Source organism: Panulirus ornatus, chromosome 11 (assembly GCF_036320965.1).
Source record: "Panulirus ornatus isolate Po-2019 chromosome 11, ASM3632096v1, whole genome shotgun sequence".
Lineage (NCBI taxonomy): Eukaryota > Metazoa > Arthropoda > Malacostraca > Decapoda > Palinuridae > Panulirus > Panulirus ornatus.
This window is the reverse complement of record NC_092234.1, coordinates 57,638,761-57,661,144: the sequence shown is the minus strand read 5'-3', so window position 1 is coordinate 57,661,144 and position 22,384 is coordinate 57,638,761. Positions and strand designations below refer to the sequence as shown.

Sequence of the window (22,384 nt, the reverse complement as noted above, 5' to 3'; positions counted from 1 at the left end):
CCACAGAGTTTGCAACAGTACACATGAAGTGAGTGCGGATAACACAGCGACATCCACCCGTGTGTATCATCAAGATGTAAGGTGATGAAGTGGGTCCGCGCGAGTGTAGGACTCCCTCGTGATAAACACCGACTGACAATCATCCTGCGTGGAAAGACCGGATGACACAGGGGCGAAAGCTGGGTGGCAGGTTCGTGGCGAAAGTTCCTGATAAGAATCCCTTTACACGGGGAATCCCAGGCGTTAGGTGGCCACAGCGGCCTCGGGCGGGGGCAGTATCCAGGGCAGGGAGGGTGTGCTCCCCTGGCCTTGCCTGGGGCGAGGGAGGACGGGGGAGCAGGTTCTACGGTGCGTAGGTGGGAGCTGATGGCCAAGGGCTGGGAGAAGTGGCCAAGTGTGACCAGCTGATGGCCACGGGCTGGGAAAGTGGCCAGGTGTGACCAGAGGATGCGGGTAAGGTAAGATACTAAGGAGAAAACTCGCGTTAAAAAATATGTTGAAATATGGAGGAGACAAAGAAGTGCTTACACGAGCTGGGGCCCTCCTGTGTGAGGTGGGGAGTGACACGGGGTTGGGTGTGAGGTCGGGAGTGAGACGGGGTTGTGTGTGAGTGGGGAGTGATATGGGTCGGGCGTAAGACAGGGTCGGGTGTGAGTGAGGTGGGGAGTGAGACGAAATCGGGTGGGGGTGGGGGTGGGGAGGGAGTTGCGGTGAAGAACAATAACAAGTCTTCATGTAGAATGGAGAGGAGGGAAGTAGTGCAAGAGAAGCATATACATGGATTTCAGATATATCGTACAATGACAGAATCAAATGTTTACAAGGAATATTATCATGATATCTATTCTGTTCACACGTCCCACACGACGTATTCATATGCATACTTGAGACAGACCAAGGGCTAAAGCCATTTAAATAATTGTGATAAACACTGTGACAGACAGACTGAAATATACAAATGAGGGTTGGGAACATACGCGCAAGACGATTATCGTACGGTTTGCGGCTAGAATAATTTAGACCATATTTTTATTTTACCCTCATCTTGTCATCTTGAGAAATGATCCCGACTGATATACCATACTCAGTTGTTAGTCTAATGATCAAGTGTTCGTTGAAGTAATGTTTTTGCTTGATCACTGTGTTATCAGAGTAATTAGGTAATGTAAGGAGTTCCAGCAAAGCCTCCTGGAAATTCAGGGACACTTCGCTGTCGGACGTATGATGACAACTTGTTCACAAAGTAACAACGTTGAGATACTATGATAGTGGTTAAGTTCTGTCAAGATTATCGTCAGATGCACGAAACGCGTGTTAAGATTATATAATTAGACGACATTAAGGCAACTTAATTGAGTGTGATCGGTTTGACGGCCTCCCAGCAGTCAGGTGGGTTCCACGAACCATGAAGTATCCCTCACTCAGCGATCGTCATTCAGTACTGGGGCAAGTCCCGCTGTAGGTGGGTGTCCAGTGGTGTGTCTGTGTGGCCTTGGCATCTTGTCCTTCGTCAGGTTATTAACCTAGGATATATCTAATATTATTTTGGGACATTCAACCTAGAACTAAATCGAATCACAGCGAGTCTCGTACTTTACGGGGAGTGAACTGGTAGTTGATGCAAACAAAATTGTTTCATAGTTATGGTTTTAACTTGTTTTTTTGGAAATGAAAGGGTAATGACAGCAGCTTGTACCCTTGGCACTAATCTATCCGCGTGGAAAAGGTGATTATATATCAAACGCAACAGAGTAGACTTGTGACGAGTAATGGTTGGTTGCATGTGAACTCTCTTTTAAGTATTGAGGTAGGTTTCTGTCTTGTGTATTTACTCATCGGTAGACATTATTTACGTCGTCACCAGTTCGCTGTGTATTACTGCCTCTTGTCTGTATTCCCACCTCCCTCTGCTCATATTTTGACTGAACATAGCACAACAGGATCTTGTGAAGACGTGTGGCATTTCAGCTAGTGAGTATACAAATTTCACTGTACAACTTGTCACTCTAGGATGCTAGCTATACGATTAATCATTCATGTATTCTATATTAAGTGAGGTATGTTGTGGGGTTAAGTTACCAATTTGGACATCTACATGCTTGAAAGTTGAGATTACGTTTTTCCTTTTTTTTCGATGGTTTTTTCATGTGTTTTGCACGATTCTGACTTTCATTTCTAGGTGTTGCTACTGTTTTGGTTATTCAGTGAATTTTGGGATTTTAAGTATGGGAAAAGGTACTTTAGGCACTTTTAACACCCTCTTCCTGTATACCATTTTTCCTGCAAATGATAACGATGATGAAATTACGTCGGTGATTTTGTAGCATCCTGTCGACAGAGCTCGTGTGTGTTCGTGGCCAGGCTGCAGTACTCTTGAGTCAAATAAGTTTAACACAGGCACACCTGTGCATATATTTTACGGTCGGTTATGCTTTAGTTAATGTTTTTCAGGTTAGGTGAGGTTTGGATGGTTTGAAAATTGTTTACCCGATGTATTTCTTTTGGCGCCTTTCACACGATTCTAACCTTTATTTCTATCGCCAATCTCTACTTTTTCTGATTTCCACCCCCACCCTCAGCCAAAATCCCGGTTCCCACTATTCGCATTTGAAACTGTTGAGATTTCTGCACGAAAGCTACAAGAATGAAGTTAGTGCCCGTAAATTCTTGACTCATCATCGTACACGTGGTCCAAGTGGCAGAGGATGGAAGTGAGTCATTCAGATGATGGGAGAGGAGGTGGTGAAGGTTCTGGGAACGTTGAGGAATACGTGGAAAGAGAGAGGTCGTCGTTATCAAGGGATGGGCAGAATGGGTTTGTCTGGGGGTAAAGTTGTTACTCTTGTGTGGATGATAAGGGGTTGTGGGTTGTGGTAGATGATCATACGCGGAGAAGAGTTGAATGCGCTTGAAATGGGTTCTTTTGATGGTGAGGGGTTTTGTAAGAACATTATCCTTTTTTCCTTTTTTTCGACATAAATCTTATCATTTGTGGAGTACGTCCCTGTGGTATTTGCTTGTTACTGGCTTAGTTAGTGGTGTTGATATGAGGCGTGTGATGACAATGTGGCAAGGGAAGAGATCAGACATGAAGCTTTACATCTTGTATTCATATTATGTACTGTGTGAAGTGTTGATGTATCCGCTTTCTATTAGTTTGCATTTCAGATGGGTCTGTGGGTGAGTAGGTCAGCAGAAGTGGTATCATGATGGGTAGGGTCGGGGAAGACTTCATATAGTTCACTGGGGTGCAGAAGGCAATGACTGATAAGGTTGACTGTTGCAGTACAGGAACTAATGCCTAGTGAGGTTGACTGTTGCAGTGCAGGAGGTAATGACTGATAAGGTTGAGCGTTGGAGTGTTGGAGGGAATTCCCAGTGAGGTTGATTGTTGCATTGCAGGAAATAATGCCTAGTGAGGTTTACTGATGCATTATTGAAGGTAATGCCTAGTGAGGATGACTTGGAGTGTTAGAGGTAATGCCAAGTAAGGATGACTTGGAGTGCTGTGGTAATGCCTATTTAGGATGATTGTTGGAGTGTTGGAGGGAATGCCTAGTGAGAATGACTGTTGGAGTAATGCCTAGTGAGGATGACTGTTGGAGTGCTGGAGTTATTGCCTAGTTAGTATGACTGTTGGAGTGCTGGAGGTAATGCCTAGTGAGGATGACTGTTGGAATGCTGGAGTTAATGCCTAGTGAGGATGACTGTTGGAGTGCAGGAGGTAATAATGCCTAGTGAAGATGACTGGTGGAGTGCTGGTGGTAACGCCTAATGAAGATGACTGTTGGAGTGCTATAGATAATGCCTAGTGAGGTTGAGTGTTGGAGTGGTGGAGGTGATGCCTAGTGAGGATGACTATTGGAGTGCTGTAGGTAATGCCTAATGAGGTTGACTGTTGGTGTGCTGGAGGTAATGTCTAGTGAGGATGACTGTTAGAGAGCTGGAGGTAATGCCTAGTGAGGATGACTTGGAGTGCTGGAGCTAATGCCTAGTGAGGATGACTGTTGGTGTGCTGGAGGTAATGCCTAGTGAGGATGACTGTTGGAGTGCAGGAGGTAATAATGCCTAATGAGGATGACTGTTGGAGTGCTGGAGGTAATGCCTAATGAAGTTGACTGTTGGTATTGGTATGCTGGAGGTAATGCCTAGTGAGGATAACTGTTGGAGTGCAGGAGGTAATAATACCTGGTGAGGATGACTTGGAGTACTGTTAGTAATGCCTAATTAGGATGACTGTTGGAGTGCAGGAGGTAATAATGCCTTGTGAGGATGACTGTTGGAGTGCTGGAGGTAATGCCTAGTGAGGATGACTGTTGGAGTGCTGGAAGTAATGCCTAGTGAAGTTGACTGTTGGAGTTGTTGGTTGCAGAAGTTGAGGATCGTGAAGGATGCCGTAGGTTTATAAGCATTTCACATGTAGGATCCTGAGTGTGTGTGTAGCTATGCAGGATGATGGTTCTTTAGCTTGGGGATGTGTTTTTGGTAGCTGGCCCCGGGATGGGAGGGAATAGGTGCTGCTAACTTTACCGTAATTTTTGTGGTCTTATATTTAAATGTCATGGTTTGTGATAGGCTGTGAGTGGTGCATTGTGGTGCGTGTCTTCAATCATGCCTCTTGACCTCGTTGTTTATCTTGTCTTCAGGATATGTAGTTTTGGAATGATTGTGTCGATGGAATTTTGGTGTGCCTCTGGTGTCTTGAATGAGGGCTGTGTGTATGTTTTGTTTTGGAATACTTTGAGTAGTTCTGTAAGTTTGTTTCCGGTGCCATTTGGTGCCAGATTGTGCGATGTGGATCGTATGACTGGGCTTCTGTGGAGAGGTTGTGAGTTTGTGCTTTTGTTTTGTATTTTTGACTGCTTGTACTAGGAGTGTGGGTATGTGGGTGGATGTTTGTGTCCGAGTGGCTTTTTTTTTGCGCCAGGAGCTCTCAGTAGTCCTTTGTAGATAGGGATGTGTCGTGAGGGAGATGCCATTCACAACAGTTGTTGCATGCTACGGATTAGTGATTTACGGTCATGCAGGTTTAACGTCGATGTGCACTGAAATGTTTGGGTTTGATTAGTAGTTTGTTTTACTGCATACGAGGGCAGCCCCAGGCTACGTCCGCGCGCTGCAGGTGTGTGTGTGGGGGGGGGTGGGGGGGAGGGGGGTAAAGAGGGTTCCCAAAGGCAGAGACGACTGCTTGGAGGGGATCCATGCGTGGATGACTCCTTTGTGTGATGTCGCTCCCGGTGCAGCGAGGCTGCAAGCCTTCTCCAGCACGCCCCTCCGACCTCCCCTGTCTTCGTGCTCCAGCGCCGGGTGCCACAGCGAACGTGTGGCACCCGGAAGCGATTATATATTCATTGATGATCACACTAGGACCAGCTTCAAGGAAAGGGGCCTGGCGTTATCTAGGATCTCAGACCTGAGACGCCCAGCTGCAGGAAAATGTGAACTTCTCTGATGTGGAAGTTCTTTAGGGAGACTGTTCTCCCGGTGTTAGGCCCCAGCTTTCACCCGCGGTGGAACCTCGAGCAGGCAAAGCCCGGTAATACCCACGGCACTTATATATATATATATATATATATATATATATATATATATATATATATATATATATATATATATATATATATATGTATATATATATATATATATATATATATATATATATATATATATATATTATCATTATTATTATTATTATTTTGCTTTGTCCCTGTCTCCCGCGTTAGCGAGGTAGCGCAAGGAAACAGACGAAAGAATGGCTCAACCCACCCACATACACATGTATTTACATACACGTCCACACACGCAAATATACATACCTATACATCTCAATGTATGCATACACACAGACATGTGCATATATACACATGTACATAATTCATACTGTCTGCCTTTATTTATTCCCATCGCCACCCCGCCACACATGGAATAACAACCCCCTCCCCCCTCATGTGTGCGAGGTAGCGCTAGGAAAAGACATCAAAGGCCACATTCGTTCACACTTAGTCTCTAGCTGTCATGTAATAATGCACCGAAACCACAGCTCCCTTTCCACATCCAGGCCCCACAGAACTTTCCATGGTTTACCCCAGACGCTTCACATGCCCTGGTTCAATCCATTGACAGCACGTCGACCCCGGTATACCACATCGTTCCAATTCACTCTATTCCTTGCACGCCTTTCACCCTTCTGCATGTTCAGGCCCCGATCACTCAAAATCTTTTTCACTCCATCTTTCCACCTCCAATTGGTCTCCCACTTCTCGTTCCCTCCACCCCTGACACATATATCCTCTTGGTCAATCTTTCCTCACTCATTCTCTGCATGTGACCAAACCATTTCAAAACACCCTCTTCTGCTCTCTCAACAACACTCTTTTTATTTCCTCACATCTCTCTTACCCTTACATTACTTACTCGATCAAACCACCTCACACCACATATTGTCCTCAAACATCTCATTTCCAGCGCATCCCCCCTCCTGCGCACGACTCTATCCATAGCCCACGCCTCGCAACCACACAACATTGTTGGAACCACCATTCCTTCAAACATACCCATTTTTGCTTTCCGAGATAATGTTCTCGACTTCCAAACATTCTTCAAGGCTCCCAGAATTTTCACCCCCTCCCCCACCCTATGATTCACTTCCGCTTCCATGGTTCCATCCGCTGTCAGATCCACTCCCAGATATCTAAAACCCTTCACTTCCTCCAGTTTTTCTCCATTCAAACTTACCTCCCAATTGACTTGACCCTCAACCCTACTGTACCTAATAACCTTGCTCTTATTCACATTTACTCTCACCTTTTTTCTTTCACACACTTTACCAAACTTAGTCACCAGCTTCTGCAGTTTCTCACATGACTCAGCCACCAGCGCTGTATCATCAGCGAACAACAACTGACTCACTTCCCAAGCTCTCTCATCCAAAACAGACTGCATGCTTGCCCCTCTCTCCGAAACCCTTGCATTCACCTCCCAAACAACCCCATCCATAAACAAATCAAAAACCATGGAGACACCACGCACCCCTGCCGCAAACCAGCATTCACTGAAAAACAATCACTTTCCTCTCTTCCTACACATACTCATGCTTTACATCCTCGATAAAAACTTTTCACTGCTTCTAACAACTTGCCTGCCACAACATATATTCTTAATACCTTCCACAGAGCATCTCTATCAACTCTATCATATACCTTCTCCAGATCCATAAATGCTACATACAAATCCATTTGCTTTTCTAAGTATTTCTCACATACATTCTTCAAAGCAAACGCCTGATCCACACATCCTCTACCAATTCTGAAATCACACTGCCTTCACCCTCTCAATCAATACCCTCCCATATAATTTCCCAGGAATACTCAAGAAACTTATACCTCTGTAATTTGAGCACTCACTTTTATCCCCTTTGCCTCTGTACAATGGCACTATGCACGCATTCCGCCAATCCTCAGGCACCTCACCATGAGTCATACATACATTGAATAACCTTACCAACCAGTCAACAATACAGTCGCCCCCTTTTTTGATAAATTCCACTGCAATACCATCCAAACCTGCTGCCTTAACGGCTTTCATCTTCCGCAAAGTTTTTACTACCTCTTCTCTGTTTACCAAATCATTCTCCCTAACCCTCTGACTTTGCACACCACCTCGACCAAAACACCCTATATCTGCCACTCTTTCATCAAACACATTCAACAAACCTTCAAAATACTCACTCCATCTCCTTCTCACGTCACCTTTACTTGTTATCACCTCACCATTATCCCTCTTCACTGATGTTCCCATTTGTTCCCTTGTCTTAAGCACTTTACCTCCTTCCAAAACATCTTTCTATTCTCCCTAAAATCTAATGAAACTTTCTCACCCTAACTCTCATTTGCCCTCTTTTTCACCTCATGCGCCCTTCTCTTGGCTTCCTGCCTTTTTCTTTTATACAACTTCCATTCATTTGCATTATTTCCCTGCAAAAATCGTCCAAATGCCTCTCTCTTCTCTTTCACTAACAATCTTACTTCATCACACCATTCACTACCCTTTCTAATCTGCTCATCTCCCACCTTCCTCATGCCACAGGTATTTTTTGCAAAAGCCATCGCTGCTTCCCTAAATACATTCCATTCCTCCCCCACTCCCCTTACGTCATATGCTCTCACCTTTTTCCATTCTGCAATCAATCTCCTGGTATTTCCTCATACACTTCTCATTTCAAAGCTCACTTACTCTCACCATTCTCTTCACCCCAACATTCTCGTTTTTGTGAAAAACCTCTACAAATCTTTACCTTCGCCTCCACAAGATAATGATCAGACATCCCTCCAGTTGACCCTCTCAGCACATTAACATCCAAAAGTCTCTTTCACGCGCCTATCAATCAACACGTATTCCAATAACGTTCTCTGACCATCTCTCCTACTTTCATACATATACTTATGTATATCTCTTTTTAAACCAGGTATTCCCTATCACCAGTCCTTTTTCAGTACGCAAATCTACAAACTCTTCATCATTTCCATTTACAACACTGAACACCCCATGTACACCAGTAATACCCTCAACTGCCACATTACTCACCTTTGCATTCAAATCACCCATCATTATAACCCGGTCTCGTGCGTCAAATCTGCTAACACACTCATTCAGCTGCTCCCAAAACACTTGCCTCTCATGATCTTTCTTCTCATTCCCAGGTGCATAGGCACCAATAATCACCCATCTCTCTCCATCCACTTTCAGTTTTACCCATATCAATCTAGAGTTTACTTTCTTACACTCTATCACATACTCTCACCACTCGTGTTTCAGGAGCAGTGCTACTCCTTCCCTTGCTCTTGTCCTCTCACTAACCCCTGACTTTACTCCCAAGACATTCCCAAACCACTCTTCCCCTTTACCCTTGAGCTTCGTTTCACTCAGAGCCAAAACATCCAGGTTCCTTTCCTCAAACATACTACCTATCTGTCCTTTTTTCTGATCTTGGTTACATCCACACACATTTATACACCCCAGTCTCAGCCTTCAAGGGGGATGAGCACTCCCCGCTTCTTCTGTTTCCCCTTTTTGAAAGTTGAAATACAAGGAGGGGAGGGTTTCTAGCCCCCTCTCCCATCCCCTTTAGTAGCCTTGTACGACACGCGGGCAATGCGTGGGAAGTATTATTTCTCCCCTATCCCCAGGGAAGAGAATGAATTGGAACGATGTGGTATACTGGGGTCGACGTGCTGTCAATGGATTGAACCAGGGCATGTGAAGCGTCTGGGGTAAACCATGGAAAGTTCTGTGGGGCCTGGATGTGGAAAGGGAGCTTTGGTTTAGGTGCATTATTACATGACAGCTAGAGACTGAATGTGAACGAAAGAGTCCTTTGTTGTCTTTTCCTAGCGCTACCTCGCGCACATTTGGGTGGAGGGGGTGGGGGTGTATAGGTATGTATATTTTCGTGTGTGGACGTGTATGTATATACATTTGTATGTTGGTGGGTTAGGCCAATCTTTCGTCTGTTTCCTTGCGTTACCTCGCTATATATATATATATATATATATATATATATATATATATATATATATATATATATATATATATATATATATATATATTATCCCTGGGGATAGGGTAGAAAGAATACTTCCCACGTATTCCCTGCGTGTCGTAGAAGGCGACTAAAAGGAAAGGGAGCGGGGGGGCTGGAAATCCTCCACTCTTAGTTTTTTTTAATTTTTCAAAAGAAGGAACAGAGAAGGGGGCCAGGTGAGGATATTCCCTCAAAGGTCCAGTCCTCTGTTCTTGACGCTACCTCGCTAACGCGGGAAATGGTGAATAGTATGAAAGAAAAAAGAATATATATATATATATATATATATATATATATATATATATATATATATATATATATATATATATATATACACACACACAGTATACAATATTAAATTCAATATGTAAAAATACATTACACAATTTACTGAAAGCCTTTTCATTAATGAAAAAATATATTCTTGGAATTGGAGAATACCTGTAGTCTAAGTGGCACGCCAGTACATTGTTTACATGCATTTAATCTTGTTACTTCTCCTCACAACTAGACTCACTACCATATCTTGTTTATGGCTCTCTTAGTTACATGATATTTTTATGCACGGTAAACGCATACCGTCATAGTTTCAAATGATTCTGAAAGTTGCAAATGTCACAAATAAAAAATGCCTATCATCCATAGTTTCTGTCTAAATTTGTGTAGTACTAAATATTATTAACGTTAACATACATCAAATTAATCAGAAGGGATTTCTCCTAACATCTTGCAGTTATCATTCCAGGGACTAAACAATTCTTCCAGGATTGTATGAAGGTGTACAAGACATTTTATGTGTGAATATATATATATATATATATATATATATATATGGTCTGAAGCCATGCTATGTTGGATGCTTTGTTTGATTCTGATATGGATCGTTATTTTAGCAGTTTAGGATACTGAGGAAAGAAATGATGTAGGAGAGTAGGAGGAAGGGGGCAATTGTGTGGTTTGAAGGCTTTTAGGATTGATATTATGTTGGCAAGTTAACAGGTGATTAGGGCTTTTGTTGTGTAGTCAGGAGTAGTTGAAGATATCTGTAAGTGCTTGGATTGCATATGGTCCATAGTGCTTCATATGAGCATTCAGTATGTTGTCAGGGCCTGTAGCAGGAGAGTTCCTTATGGTTTTGATTACGCAGTTTGTATCAGAGGGAGTGAAGGGTGGCTGAACTGTTGTTCCTGGATGGATTTTGTGCAGGTTCTTCATCACCTCTCCGTCTTGGGATGTGGTCAGTTTGTTGCTGATTTTTGAGTCTCTTTCTCATGAGAACGTTTGTGTTTTTTTTTGTTTTTTTGGGGGGAGGAGGGACTTAGTTGTAATGGGTCAGGATTGCTTCATGCGTAGTGGCCGGACTGGTGCGGTAAGAGTGGATTTTCTTTAATGTGTGTCAGATTTCGTTGCTGTGGCTCTTGTTGCTCGCTGTGTTGACGAAGGAGTGGCCGTTTTCAGTTTGTTCTTCAGTAATCTGGTTTGTGATAGCGGTATTTACAGTTTGAATATGTTCTGTGGTATCTGTTAGTGGTTGTGCCTGAGCTGGTTTCTTTGCTTTATGAAGTGTACCACTCGTAGAAGAAGTTTGGCTTACATTTCTTTCTGTTTCCCTGTGGTATGTGGGAGGTAGCATGATGCAGGGATGAGAAATCTTCTCAACTGAAGTTTTGGGGCTTTGTTTCCAGGTACTGTGTGAAGGCTGACCAGTTAGCTTTCCTGTAGTTTATGTAACTCTTTTTGATAGCTATGTTGATTGGGTGGGCTAGATGGAGCGTTTTCAGGATGGGCGAATGGTCGGAGGATAGATCGGGTAACGTGCTCCAGTTTTGTCCCTGTGTGTAGAGCTCAGAGGTAGAGTCTGATGTGTGGCGAGGTTGGCTGCTGGTGATGGTGGCGGGTAGTTGTGCAAGTCATTAGGTTGTAGATGAAGTCTCACAGATGCAAGAACAGACCACATGACTATTTTTTCCAACAGGATGATCGTAATGATGCCGCTGTGTTCTGATATTTAACTCTTTTCCACTTTGTCCCAAGCGAACTCGGTTGCATTCTTTGAATAGTATCTGGTAAAAACAACCATTTGAATTTTCAGACATTTTTTTAGATAAGTTTTTTTCCGTGTATTGGATGGGCTCCTCTGACGTGTCTGTCCTTACGTGTGGATTGTTTACGGTTTGCTGCGGGAGACCGATGCCTAGTCGATCCCACTCCCCTCCTTGAAAGTGTGACGTACGACTGGGGAGGCCATGAAACGACGTCCATCCATCCATCTTGTTATGTTTTTTAATCTTTATCTCCGTTACATCTACCCTCTGCCACACAAGTTCACCACTGTCACGTTACCAGTTACCCGGTGTCTTGGTGAGTCGTGCTGGCCCTGGGAGTTGGTATGTTGTTTCCACTGCCTTTCTGGTAAACGTTCAGGCATACGTTCTCCACTACCTTGGTTCCGATGCCTTTGCCAGGAAATACTTCTGTCAGGTGGTCGTCAGTCAGGTATTTCTGTACATCCTGCAACACACACACACACACACACACACACACACACACACACACACACACTATTAGAATCTTCCTGCATCTAATACACAAAAAGTAATGCCACAAGAACCCATACAAAAGTATAGTCATGATTGTCTCAACGGCCGAAGGTTTCATGCCACTAAACGTCTTGTTATTGTCTGTGTTATCATAGTATGCAGAATGTAGTTAATGACTAATTTTTCTTACTGTTCTTTTTCAGATGCCTTGTGAAAACGTGAAGAACTATTGATAATTCAAATATACTTAAAGACAGTGAAGTGAGATTATAATAGAAAAGTGAAGATATATATCAGTATATAATCTGGACAAGTGAGATTATAATAGAAAAGTGAAGATATATATATCAGTATATAATCTGGACAAATGTGTAATAAATTCCAAGAATGATAAGGTGAAGGGAGTGAAGGGAAAAGACTTGTTAAACTGTGTTGAGTTGGTGACTGTGAGAAGAGGCAAGTGACGCTAGCAACATCACTGCTCTCATGGAGAACCCAGCCTTCGTCAGTGACGGTGACGCACAGGTGACGCAAAGGGGAGGTGAGTACTGTTACCTTGTTGTTGTTGTTGTTGTTGTTGTAAGGGATGGCATTTTAGTGAGGAAGGTGTGAGGTACACCTGAATAACCTTGGCAAGTGCGAGTGCAGTGTGGGGAACCTTGGAAAGTAGGCGAGAACAGGTTTGGACCCCGACTTACACCTGCACCAATCCCTCATGACCCTGGCTCTAGGTGTTGTGGGTTATAAAAGACCAGCCCCCCAGGTCAGGTTACCTGATGACCCTGGCTCTGTTAGTTGTGGGTCTCAAGACACCAGTCTCCAGTTCAGGTTATCTGGTGACCCCTGACTCTGGCGGTCCTCAATCTCAACTTCTGTTGATGATGGACGACGTAGTGATGATAATGGTGTGGGTGATGATGGACGACGTAGTGATGATAATGGTGTGGGTGATGATGGACGACGTAGTGATGATAATGGTGTGGGGGTGATGATGGACGACATAGTGATGATAATGGTGTGGGTGATGATGGACGACATAGTGATGATAATGGTGTGGGTGATGATGGACGACATAGTGATGATAATGGTGTGGGTGATGATGGACGACGTAGTGATGATAATGGTGTGGGTGATGATGGACGACGTAGTGATGATAATGGTGTGGGTGATGATGGACGACGTAGTGATGATAATGGTGTGGGGTGATGATGGACGACGTAGTGATGATAATAGTGTGGGTGATGATGGACGACGTAGTGATGATAATGGTGTGGGTGATGATTGTGGCCAGCAGGTGAAAGCAGCCAGTTGGACGTCTATTGAGGGATGGGATGGGAGTTACTGGGTCAGCTAACACACCAACTGAAAGGTTAAGATAGACATGTCTTATGCTAGCAGTCGATGTTGGTGTTGGCCAAGCCGCCATGTGTTATATGGCAGCAGTTTATCAAAGCTTTACTAGAGGCAGGAGAGGAAGTGTTAAGTTCTTAGATGAATAATTTGCAAAGATTTGTGCAGTCGCATACAAGAAGGTGAACATGACTGAAGGTTTCATAACATAAGGAAATGTAAACCATAACACGTGAGAAATGTAAACCATAACACGGGAGAAATGTAAACCATAACACGTGAGAAATGTAAACCATAACATGTGAGAAATGTAAACCATAACACGTGAGAAATGGTTTTTATTACGAAGGAGCGCCCCCCCCCACCCCCCACCCTCCACCCCAGGGTCAGGTCACATTCAGAATACAGTTCATTTCTGGTCATCAAATTTTATGAAAGTTTTAGAAAAAGAAACTTGAAATGATACAAAGAAGAGCAATTTAACTACTTTTGTCAGTAACGGTTGTCGTGAGAATGACGCACAGATCCGAGATGTGTGTGTGTGTGTGTGTGTGTGTGTGTGTGTGCACTCCGAGGTGTGATTTTTCACAAAGCTTCGTGATTTCCCTGTGTACCGCACCATAATATCACGTTATATAGAAAGCGACGAAAGGTAACGTTGGACGTAAGAGGAAGGGGTGTGATGCTACACTGCCAATGTGCACAAGTGCATCTTTCAGAACCGTGGAATAAACCCTCGTCAGAGACTGGTAGAGATTGAGACCTGGTATTGCGCGGGAAACACAGGTAGTGACGTGCCTCACGCCTGTCGCCATGAACACTCTCGTCCAGGAATGACAGCATGATGCGTGCGCAGGTCACCGTCTCTGCAAGACAGCTGCTGACTGCTCTGGCCGCTGTACGTATGTGGAGTTTTGTGACGTCCTCCTGTGTGTTGATAAGCTGCAAGGAGTGCTGGAGGGGGGGGGGAGGAAACTTTTGATTCGGTACCCCATCTCCATCTGGACAGAGTATCTTTTCCTCGTGACTTTTCCTCATGTTATCTGTTCTGCATGTCTTCTTTTCCTCGTGTTATCTGTTCCTCATGTTATCTGTTCCTCATGTTATCTGTTCCTCATGTTATCTGTTCCTCATGTCATCTTTTCCTCGTGTTATCTGTTCCACATGTTATCTGTCCCTCATGTTATCTGTTCCTCATATTATCTTTTTCTCGTGTTATCTGTTCCTCATGTTATCTTTTCCTCATGTTATCTGTTCCTCATGTTATCTGTTCCTCATGTTATCTGTTCCTCATGTCATCTTTTCCTCATGTTATCTGTTCCTCATGTTATCTGTCCCTCATGTTCCTCTGTATGATCGTCACGCTGGCTTGCGAGTGTGAGAGCGTGTAACGCGCTGTCCACCTCCGCCGGGTCTCTCCTGCCTGTCCGTGCACTTGGGACGTCGCCGTTGAACACGCTACTGTGTCCTCGTTCTTGTTCAGTCGCACGTCACTGCTCAGGATGGTGCAAGTGTGACGCTTCCGTGGCTGTAACGTCGCTGCTCAGGATGGTGCATGTGTGACGCTTCCGTGACTGTAACGTCACTGCTCAGGATGGTGCATGTGTGACGCTTCCGTGACTGTAACGTCACTGCTCAGGATGGTGCATGTGTGACGCTTCCGTAACTGTAACGTCACTGCTCAGGATGGTGCATGTGTGACGCTTCCGTGACTGTAACGTCACTGCTCAGGATGATGCATGTGTGACGCTTCCGTGACTGTAACGTCACTGCTCAGGATGGTGCATGTGTGACGCTTCCGTAACTGTAACGTCACTGCTCAGGATGGTGCATGTGTGACCCTTCCGTGACTGTAACGTCCTCGTTACTGGTGTTCGGTCACATGAATGTCCTTGTGGGTGCTGTGTGACACGGGATCTACATCCCTTGTCTCTTGACACCTTGCCGTAATGTTGACCTCAATTGTATGAACGAAATGTCACATAATTGACGGTAAACCTTGTCAAGAATCCAGAGGGGAGAGCAGAATGCAGGTTGTGGTGCATGTTAGTATTGTTATCAGTCTTGTAACACGTACCATAACGGCACTGCACGCCACTGGACGCCAACGATCCTGCTACCTGAACTTGCGAGTCAGTGAAAGGGCACCTCCAGTTGGCCGCCCCACCCCATATCCCCCCGACTGGGTTGGGGTAGCTGATATATAGGGCAGCTGGGGGACTAGGGCGGCTAGGGACGAGGATACGATTTGTATAGGGCGGTTGGGGACTAGGGCAGCTAGGGACGAGGGTATCTTTTTTGTATAGGGCATCAAAGGACTAGGGCGGCTCATGCATAGGGCAGCATATGACAGGGCAAGTGGAGAAAGTTGTGTGGTGGGGGAAGGGTCGTGGCAGACCGTTGGGTAAGAGGATGGGGGCCCCGGGCAGACCGATCACTAGGTAAAAGTATTTTGTTGTCACTTGACTGGATGGTTGGTGCTACCTCGCCCGCCACATCACTTGTCTTCTCCTTATATCTTAGACGAGTGTCCCACGTCCCTACAGGTGCAAGTGTCCCATGACCCCAGAGGTGCAAGTGTCCCACGTCCCTAGAGGTACAAGTGTCCCACGTCCCCAGAGGTACAAGTGTCCCACGTCCCCAGAGGTACAAGTGTCCCACGTCTCTAGAGGTACAAGTGTCCCACGTCTCTAGAGGTACAAGTGTCCCACGTCTCTAGAGGTACAAGTGTCCCACGTCTCCAGAGGTACAAGTGGCTCACATCCCCAGAGGTACAAGTGTCCCACGTCCCCAGAGGTACAAGTGTCCCACGTCCCCAGAGGTGCAAGTGTCCCACGTCCCCAGAGGTACAAGTGTCCCACGTCTCTAGAGGTACAAGTGTCCCACGTCTCTAGAGGTACAAGTGTCCCACGTCCCCAGAGGTACAAGTGTCCCACGTCTCCAGAGGTACAAGTGGCTCACATCCCCAGAGGTACAAGTGTCCCACGTCCCCAGAGGTACAAGTGTCCCACGTCCCCAGAGGTACAAGTGTCCCACGTCCCCAGAGGTGCAAGTGTCCCACGTCCCCAGAGGTACAAGTGTCCCACGTCCCCAGAGGTACAAGTGTCCCACGTCTCCAGAGGTACAAGTGCCTCACATCCCCAGAGGTACAAGTGTCCCACGTCCCCAGAGGTACAAATGTCCCACGTCCCCAGAGTTACAAATGTCCCACGTCTCCAGAGGTACAAGTGCCTCACATCCCCAGAGGTACAAGTGTCCCACGTCCCCAGAGGTACAAATGTCCCACGTCCCCAGAGTTACAAATGTCCCACGTCTCCAGAGGTACAAGTGCCTCACATCCCCAGAGGTACAAGTGTCCCACGTCCCCAGAGGTACAAATGTCCCACTACTCAGCACCCTATTACTCTGCCCACCTCCCACCTTTCTCATGGCTCATACATCTCTTGCACATGTCATGACTGCTTCCCTAAATCCCTGCCATTCCTCACCCACTCCCCTCACATCATTTACTCTCACCTTTTGCCTTTCACTCAGTCTTTGCTGGAATTTCTTCGCATGTCTCTTTTCCAAGCTCACTTTCTCTCGCCACTCTTTTTCCCTTGGCGGTGTATCCATTTTATTTTTTCGAGAACCTCTATAAATGCTCACCCTCGCCTCCACAAGACAGTGATGAGATATCCCACCAACTGCCTCTCTCAGCATATTTATATTTAAAAGTCTGTCTTTTACACGCCTTTCAATTGATACGTGATCCAATTATGCCTGCTGACCATCTACTCGCACGCATATAGTTTTGTGCATCCCTCTTTTTGAACCACGTATTCACAATCATCAGTCGTTTTTCAGCACACATTTCACAAGTTGTTCACCATTTCCGTCCGTAGCAACGAATACCCCATGCGTCCCAGTTATATCCTCAACTGGCATGTTACTTAACTTCGCATTTAAATCACCCATCACTAGTGCGCCAAAACTATTGAAACACTCACTCAACTGCTCCCAAAACACTTGCCTCTCATGATCTTCATTCTCATGACCAGCTGCATAAGTACCAATAACCATCCACCTCTCGCCATCCACTTTCAGTTTTACTCATTAATCTAGAATTTACTTCCTTTAACTCTTTCACACACTCCTGCAACTCCTGCTTTAGGAGTAGTGCTACTCCATCCTTAGCTCTTGTCCTCTCATCAACCCCTGACTTTAATAGTAACACATTTCCAATCCATACCATACAGTGAATTAGAACGATGTAGTATACCGGGATCGACATGCTGTCAATGGACTGAACCAGGGCATGTGAAACGTCTTGGGTAAACCATAGAAAGGTCTGTGGGGCCTGGATGAGGATAAGGAGCTGTGGTTTCGGTGCATTACACATGACAGCTAGAGACTGAGTGTAAACGAATGTGGCCTTTTTTGTCTGTTTTCCTGGCGCTACCTCGCTGAAGCAGGGAGTAGCGATGCTGTTTCCCGTGGAGCGGGGTAGCGCCGTGATTGGATGAAGGCAAGCAAGTATGAATATATATATATATATATATATATATATATATATATATATATATACATGTTTTATACCATGCGCCATTTCCCGCGTTAGCGAGGTAGCGTTAAGAACAGAGGACTGGGCCTTTGAGGGAATATCCTCACCTGGCCCCATTCTCTGTTCCCTCTTTTGGAAAATTAAAAAAAAAAAAAAAGAGAGGGGAGGATTTCCAGCCCCCTGCTCCCTTCCCTTTTAGTCGCCTTCTTCGACACCACACATCTGTTTTTTGCGCGGAATTATTTTTGCTCCTGATCGAGCCGTAGATTACACAATCAATCTTGTTAAAGCAGTCATATTTTTTTTTTTCGGATTCACTTTCGGCCCTAAAGGCAATAAATTCTGGCCAAACACAGAGTCTAATGAAATTCAGGACAGTTTTGTTATTAAACCTCAGTGCATGTAATGGAGACATCGTCTTGATTCGGCTTCTTGATCATTGCAACATATACGGCAGTGAACAGGCAGACAAAGCTGGTCAAGTCGACCTCAGAACTCGAGAAGGACGTTCCGATCCCTCGGGAGCTGGGATCCTGCCTTCCCTTGGGAACAAGATGAGTCCATCTTCTGTGGAAGTCAGCCCTGACATTCAGTGGAAAATTCAAGCAAGAAGTGGCGGACTGATCGACCTCGTACCACAAAAAAAAAAGAGGAGATCGTGCTGTCCCGCCTCAGAATTAAGTGTTCGTTTATCATCAACATGCAGCAACACATCAACAAAGGTTTTCTACGAAAATACAACTATGCGAAGCTATATATAGAATGTTTACTCTTCCAATGGAATAGATTTCACCAACAGAAAAAAAAAATATTAATCGATTATCATAACAAAAACATATAACTTCATTAGTATAGTTGGAGATAACTCGAGTACCATTGACAAATTGATGGTCTGCCTCAGAGAAACAGAATTAAACGATGATGTAAGGTGGTTCGTGGGTTCTGTGTGGCGGGATGGGCTATGGTGTGGGGCTCCTCCTCCATGGGCTGGTTGCATGGTAGGTGGACTTGTTCACTGATTAGGCGGTTGGCCTTGGGGGGGAGGCGGTTATTTTCCTGGGCAACTGCGCCATGGAGTTGAGCCTGCGGACACGGTAATAGAACTGGTTATTCTATGTGCATGACGTGGTGGAAGACTATCTCTGATCTCTCCCATCTTCTCGCACTCTTGGCTAAATTGCAACTGTGGCTACTGTGCCGACTGGGCGGTGTTTGCCGCCACGTTGGCTCAGTACCCACGAAATCTTTTCTTTCCACTATTTATTTCTTATCATTATCTTTATTATATATATATATATATATATATATATATATATATATATATATATATATATATATATATATATATATATATTTTTTTTTTTTTTTTTTTTGCTTTGTCGCTGTCTCCCGCGTCTGCGAGGTAGCGCAAGGAAACAGACGAAAGAAATGGCCCAACCCACCCCCATACACATGTATATACATACGTCCACACACGCAAATATACATACCTACACAGCTTTCCATGGTTTACCCCAGACGCTTCACATGCCTTGATTCAATCCACTGACAGCACGTCAACCCCGGTATACCACATCGCTCCAATTTACTCTATTCCTTGCCGTCCTTTTACCCTCCTGCATGTTCAGGCCCCGATCACACAAAATCTTTTTCACTCCATCTTTCCACCTCCAATTTGGTCTCCCTCTTCTCCTCGTTCCCTCCACCTCCGACACATATATTCTCTTGGTCAATTGTACTTAGTCGCTGTCTCCCGCGTTAGCGAGGTACCGCAAGGAAACAGACGAAAGAATTGCCCAAGCTACCCACATACACATGTACATACGCCCACACGCGCTTATACATACCTATAAATTTCAACGCATACATACACAGACATATACATATATACACATGTACATGTTCATAATTACTGCCTTCATCCATTCTTGTCGCCACCCCGCCACACATGAAATAGCACCCCCCCCCCCTCTCCCCCCGCGCGAGCGAGGTAGCGCTGGGAAAAGACAACAAAGGCCACATTCGTTCACACTCAGTCTCTTGCTGTCATGTGTGAAGCACCGAAACCACAGCTCCCTTTCCACATCCAGACCCCACAAAACTTTCCATGGTTTACCCCAGACACATCACATGCCCTGGTTCAATCCATTGACAGCACCTCGATCCCGGTAAACTACATCGTTCCAATTCACTCTATTCCTTGCACGCCTTTCACCCTCCTGTATGTTCAAGCCCCGATCGCTCAAAATCTTTTTAACTCCATCCTTCCACCTCCAATTTGGTCTCCCCACTTCTCGTTCCCTTCACCTCTGCCACATATATCCTCTTTTCTTTCCTCACTCATTCTCTCCATGTGACCAAACCATTTCAATACACACTCTTCTGCTTTCACAATCACACTCTTTATTACCACACATCTCTCTTACCCTTTCACAACTTACTCGATCAAACCACCTCAAACATATCATTTCCAACACATCCACCTTCCTCCACACAACCCTATTTATAGCTCATGCCTCGCAACTATATACCATTGTTGGAACCACTATTCCTTCAAACATACCCATTTTTGGTCTTCGGGACAACGTTCTCGCCTTCCACACATTTTTCAACGCTCCCAGAACCTTCGCCCCCTCCCCCACCCTGTGACTCAGTTCCGCTTCTTTGGTTCCATCCGCTACTAAATCCACTTCCAGATATCTAAGACATTTCACCTCCTCCAGTTTTTGTCCATTCAAACTCACCTCCCAATTTACTTGTCCGTCAACTTTTCTGAACCGAATAACCTTGCTCTTACTCACATTTACTCTCAGCTTTCTTCTTTCACACACTTTACCAAACTCAGTCACCAGCTTCTGCAGTTTCTCACCCGAATCAGCCACCAGCGCTGTATCATCAGCAAACAACTGACTCACTTTCCAAGCCCTCTCATCCACAACGGACGGCATACTTGCCCCTGTCATCCACAACAGACTGCATACTTGCCCCTCTTTCCAAAACTCTTGCATTCACCTCCCTAACAACCCCATCCATAAACAAATTAAACAACCATGGAGAAATCACGCACTCCTGCCTCAAACCGACATTCACTGGGAACCAATCAATTTCCTCTCTTCCTACTCGTCCACATGCCTTACATCCTTGATAAGAACTTTTCACTGCTTATAGCAACTTGCCTCCCGCACCATATACTCGTAATATCTTCCACAGAGCATCTCTATCAACTCTATCATATTCCTTCTCCAGATCCATAAATGCTACATACAAATCCATTTTTTTTCTTAGTATTATTGGCATACATTCTTCAAAGCAAACACCTGATCCACACATCCTCTACCACTTCTGAAACCACACTGCTCTTCCTCAATCTGATGCTTTATACATACCTTTACCCTCTCAATCAATACCCTTTCATATAATTTCCCAGGAATATTCAACAGACTTATATCTCTGTAATTTGAACACTCACCTTTATCTCCTTTGCCTTTATACATGGCACTAAGCATGCATTCCGCTAATCCCCAGGCACTTCACCATGAACCATACACACATTGAATGTCATTACCAACCAGTCAGCAACACAGTCACCCCCTTTTTTTTTTTTTTTTAAATAAAATCCACTGCAATGCCATCCAAACCCGCCGCCTTGCCGGCTTTCATCTTCCGCAAAGCTTTCACTACCTCTTCTCTGTTAACCAAACCGTTCTCACTGACCCTCTCGCTTCGCACACCACCTCGACCAAAACACCCTATATCTGCCACTCAATCATCAAACATTCAGCAAACCTTCAAAATACTCACTCCATCTTCTCACTTCATCACTATTTGTTATTACCTCCCCATTAGCCCCCCTCACCGATGTTCCCATTTGTTCTCTTGTCTTACGAACTTTATTTACTTCCTTCCAAAACATTTTTATATGCTCCATAAAATTTAATGATACTCTCTCACCCCAACTCTCATTTGCCCTCTTTTTCACCTCTTGCACCTTTCTCTTGACCTCCTGCCTCTTTTTTTATGCATCTCGCAGTCATTCGCTTTATTTCTCTCCAAAAACCGTCCAAATGCCTCTCTTTTCTCTTTCTCTAACAATCTTACTTCATCATCCTACCACTCACTACCCTTACTAATCTGCCCACCTGCCACCTTTTGCGCAAGCCTAGATACCTTCCCCTTTCCCCTTACATCATTTGCTTTCACCTTTTTCCATTCTGGACTCAATCTCTCCTGATACTTCCTCACACAGGTCTCCTTTCCAACCTCACTTACTCTCACCACTCTCTTCACCCCAACATTCTCTCATCTTTTTTGAAAACGTCTACAAATTTTCACCTTCGCCTCCACAAGATAATGATCAGACATCCCTCCAGT

General features: G+C 44.8%; 1 protein-coding gene across 7 annotated transcripts in view; it reads left to right on the top strand.

Annotated features, from left to right (window-relative positions):
* Nucleotides 1-1,396: 1,396 nt before the first annotated feature.
* sbm (L-type amino acid transporter sobremesa) overlaps nucleotides 1,397-22,384 on the top strand; it is a 207,370-nt gene continuing 186,382 nt past the window's right edge. For 6 of the 7 annotated variants that reach the window (XM_071667115.1, XM_071667114.1, XM_071667117.1 and 3 more), the window contains exons 1-2: nucleotides 1,397-1,462; nucleotides 12,324-12,661. In XM_071667115.1, the coding sequence (XP_071523216.1) occupies nucleotides 12,607-12,661 (55 nt within the window). In that variant the 5' untranslated portion in view covers nucleotides 1,397-1,462; nucleotides 12,324-12,606. Of the gene's footprint in view, nucleotides 1,463-1,484; nucleotides 1,727-12,323; nucleotides 12,662-22,384 lie in introns of those variants that run through there. The other variant, XM_071667111.1, reaches the window with a different exon arrangement.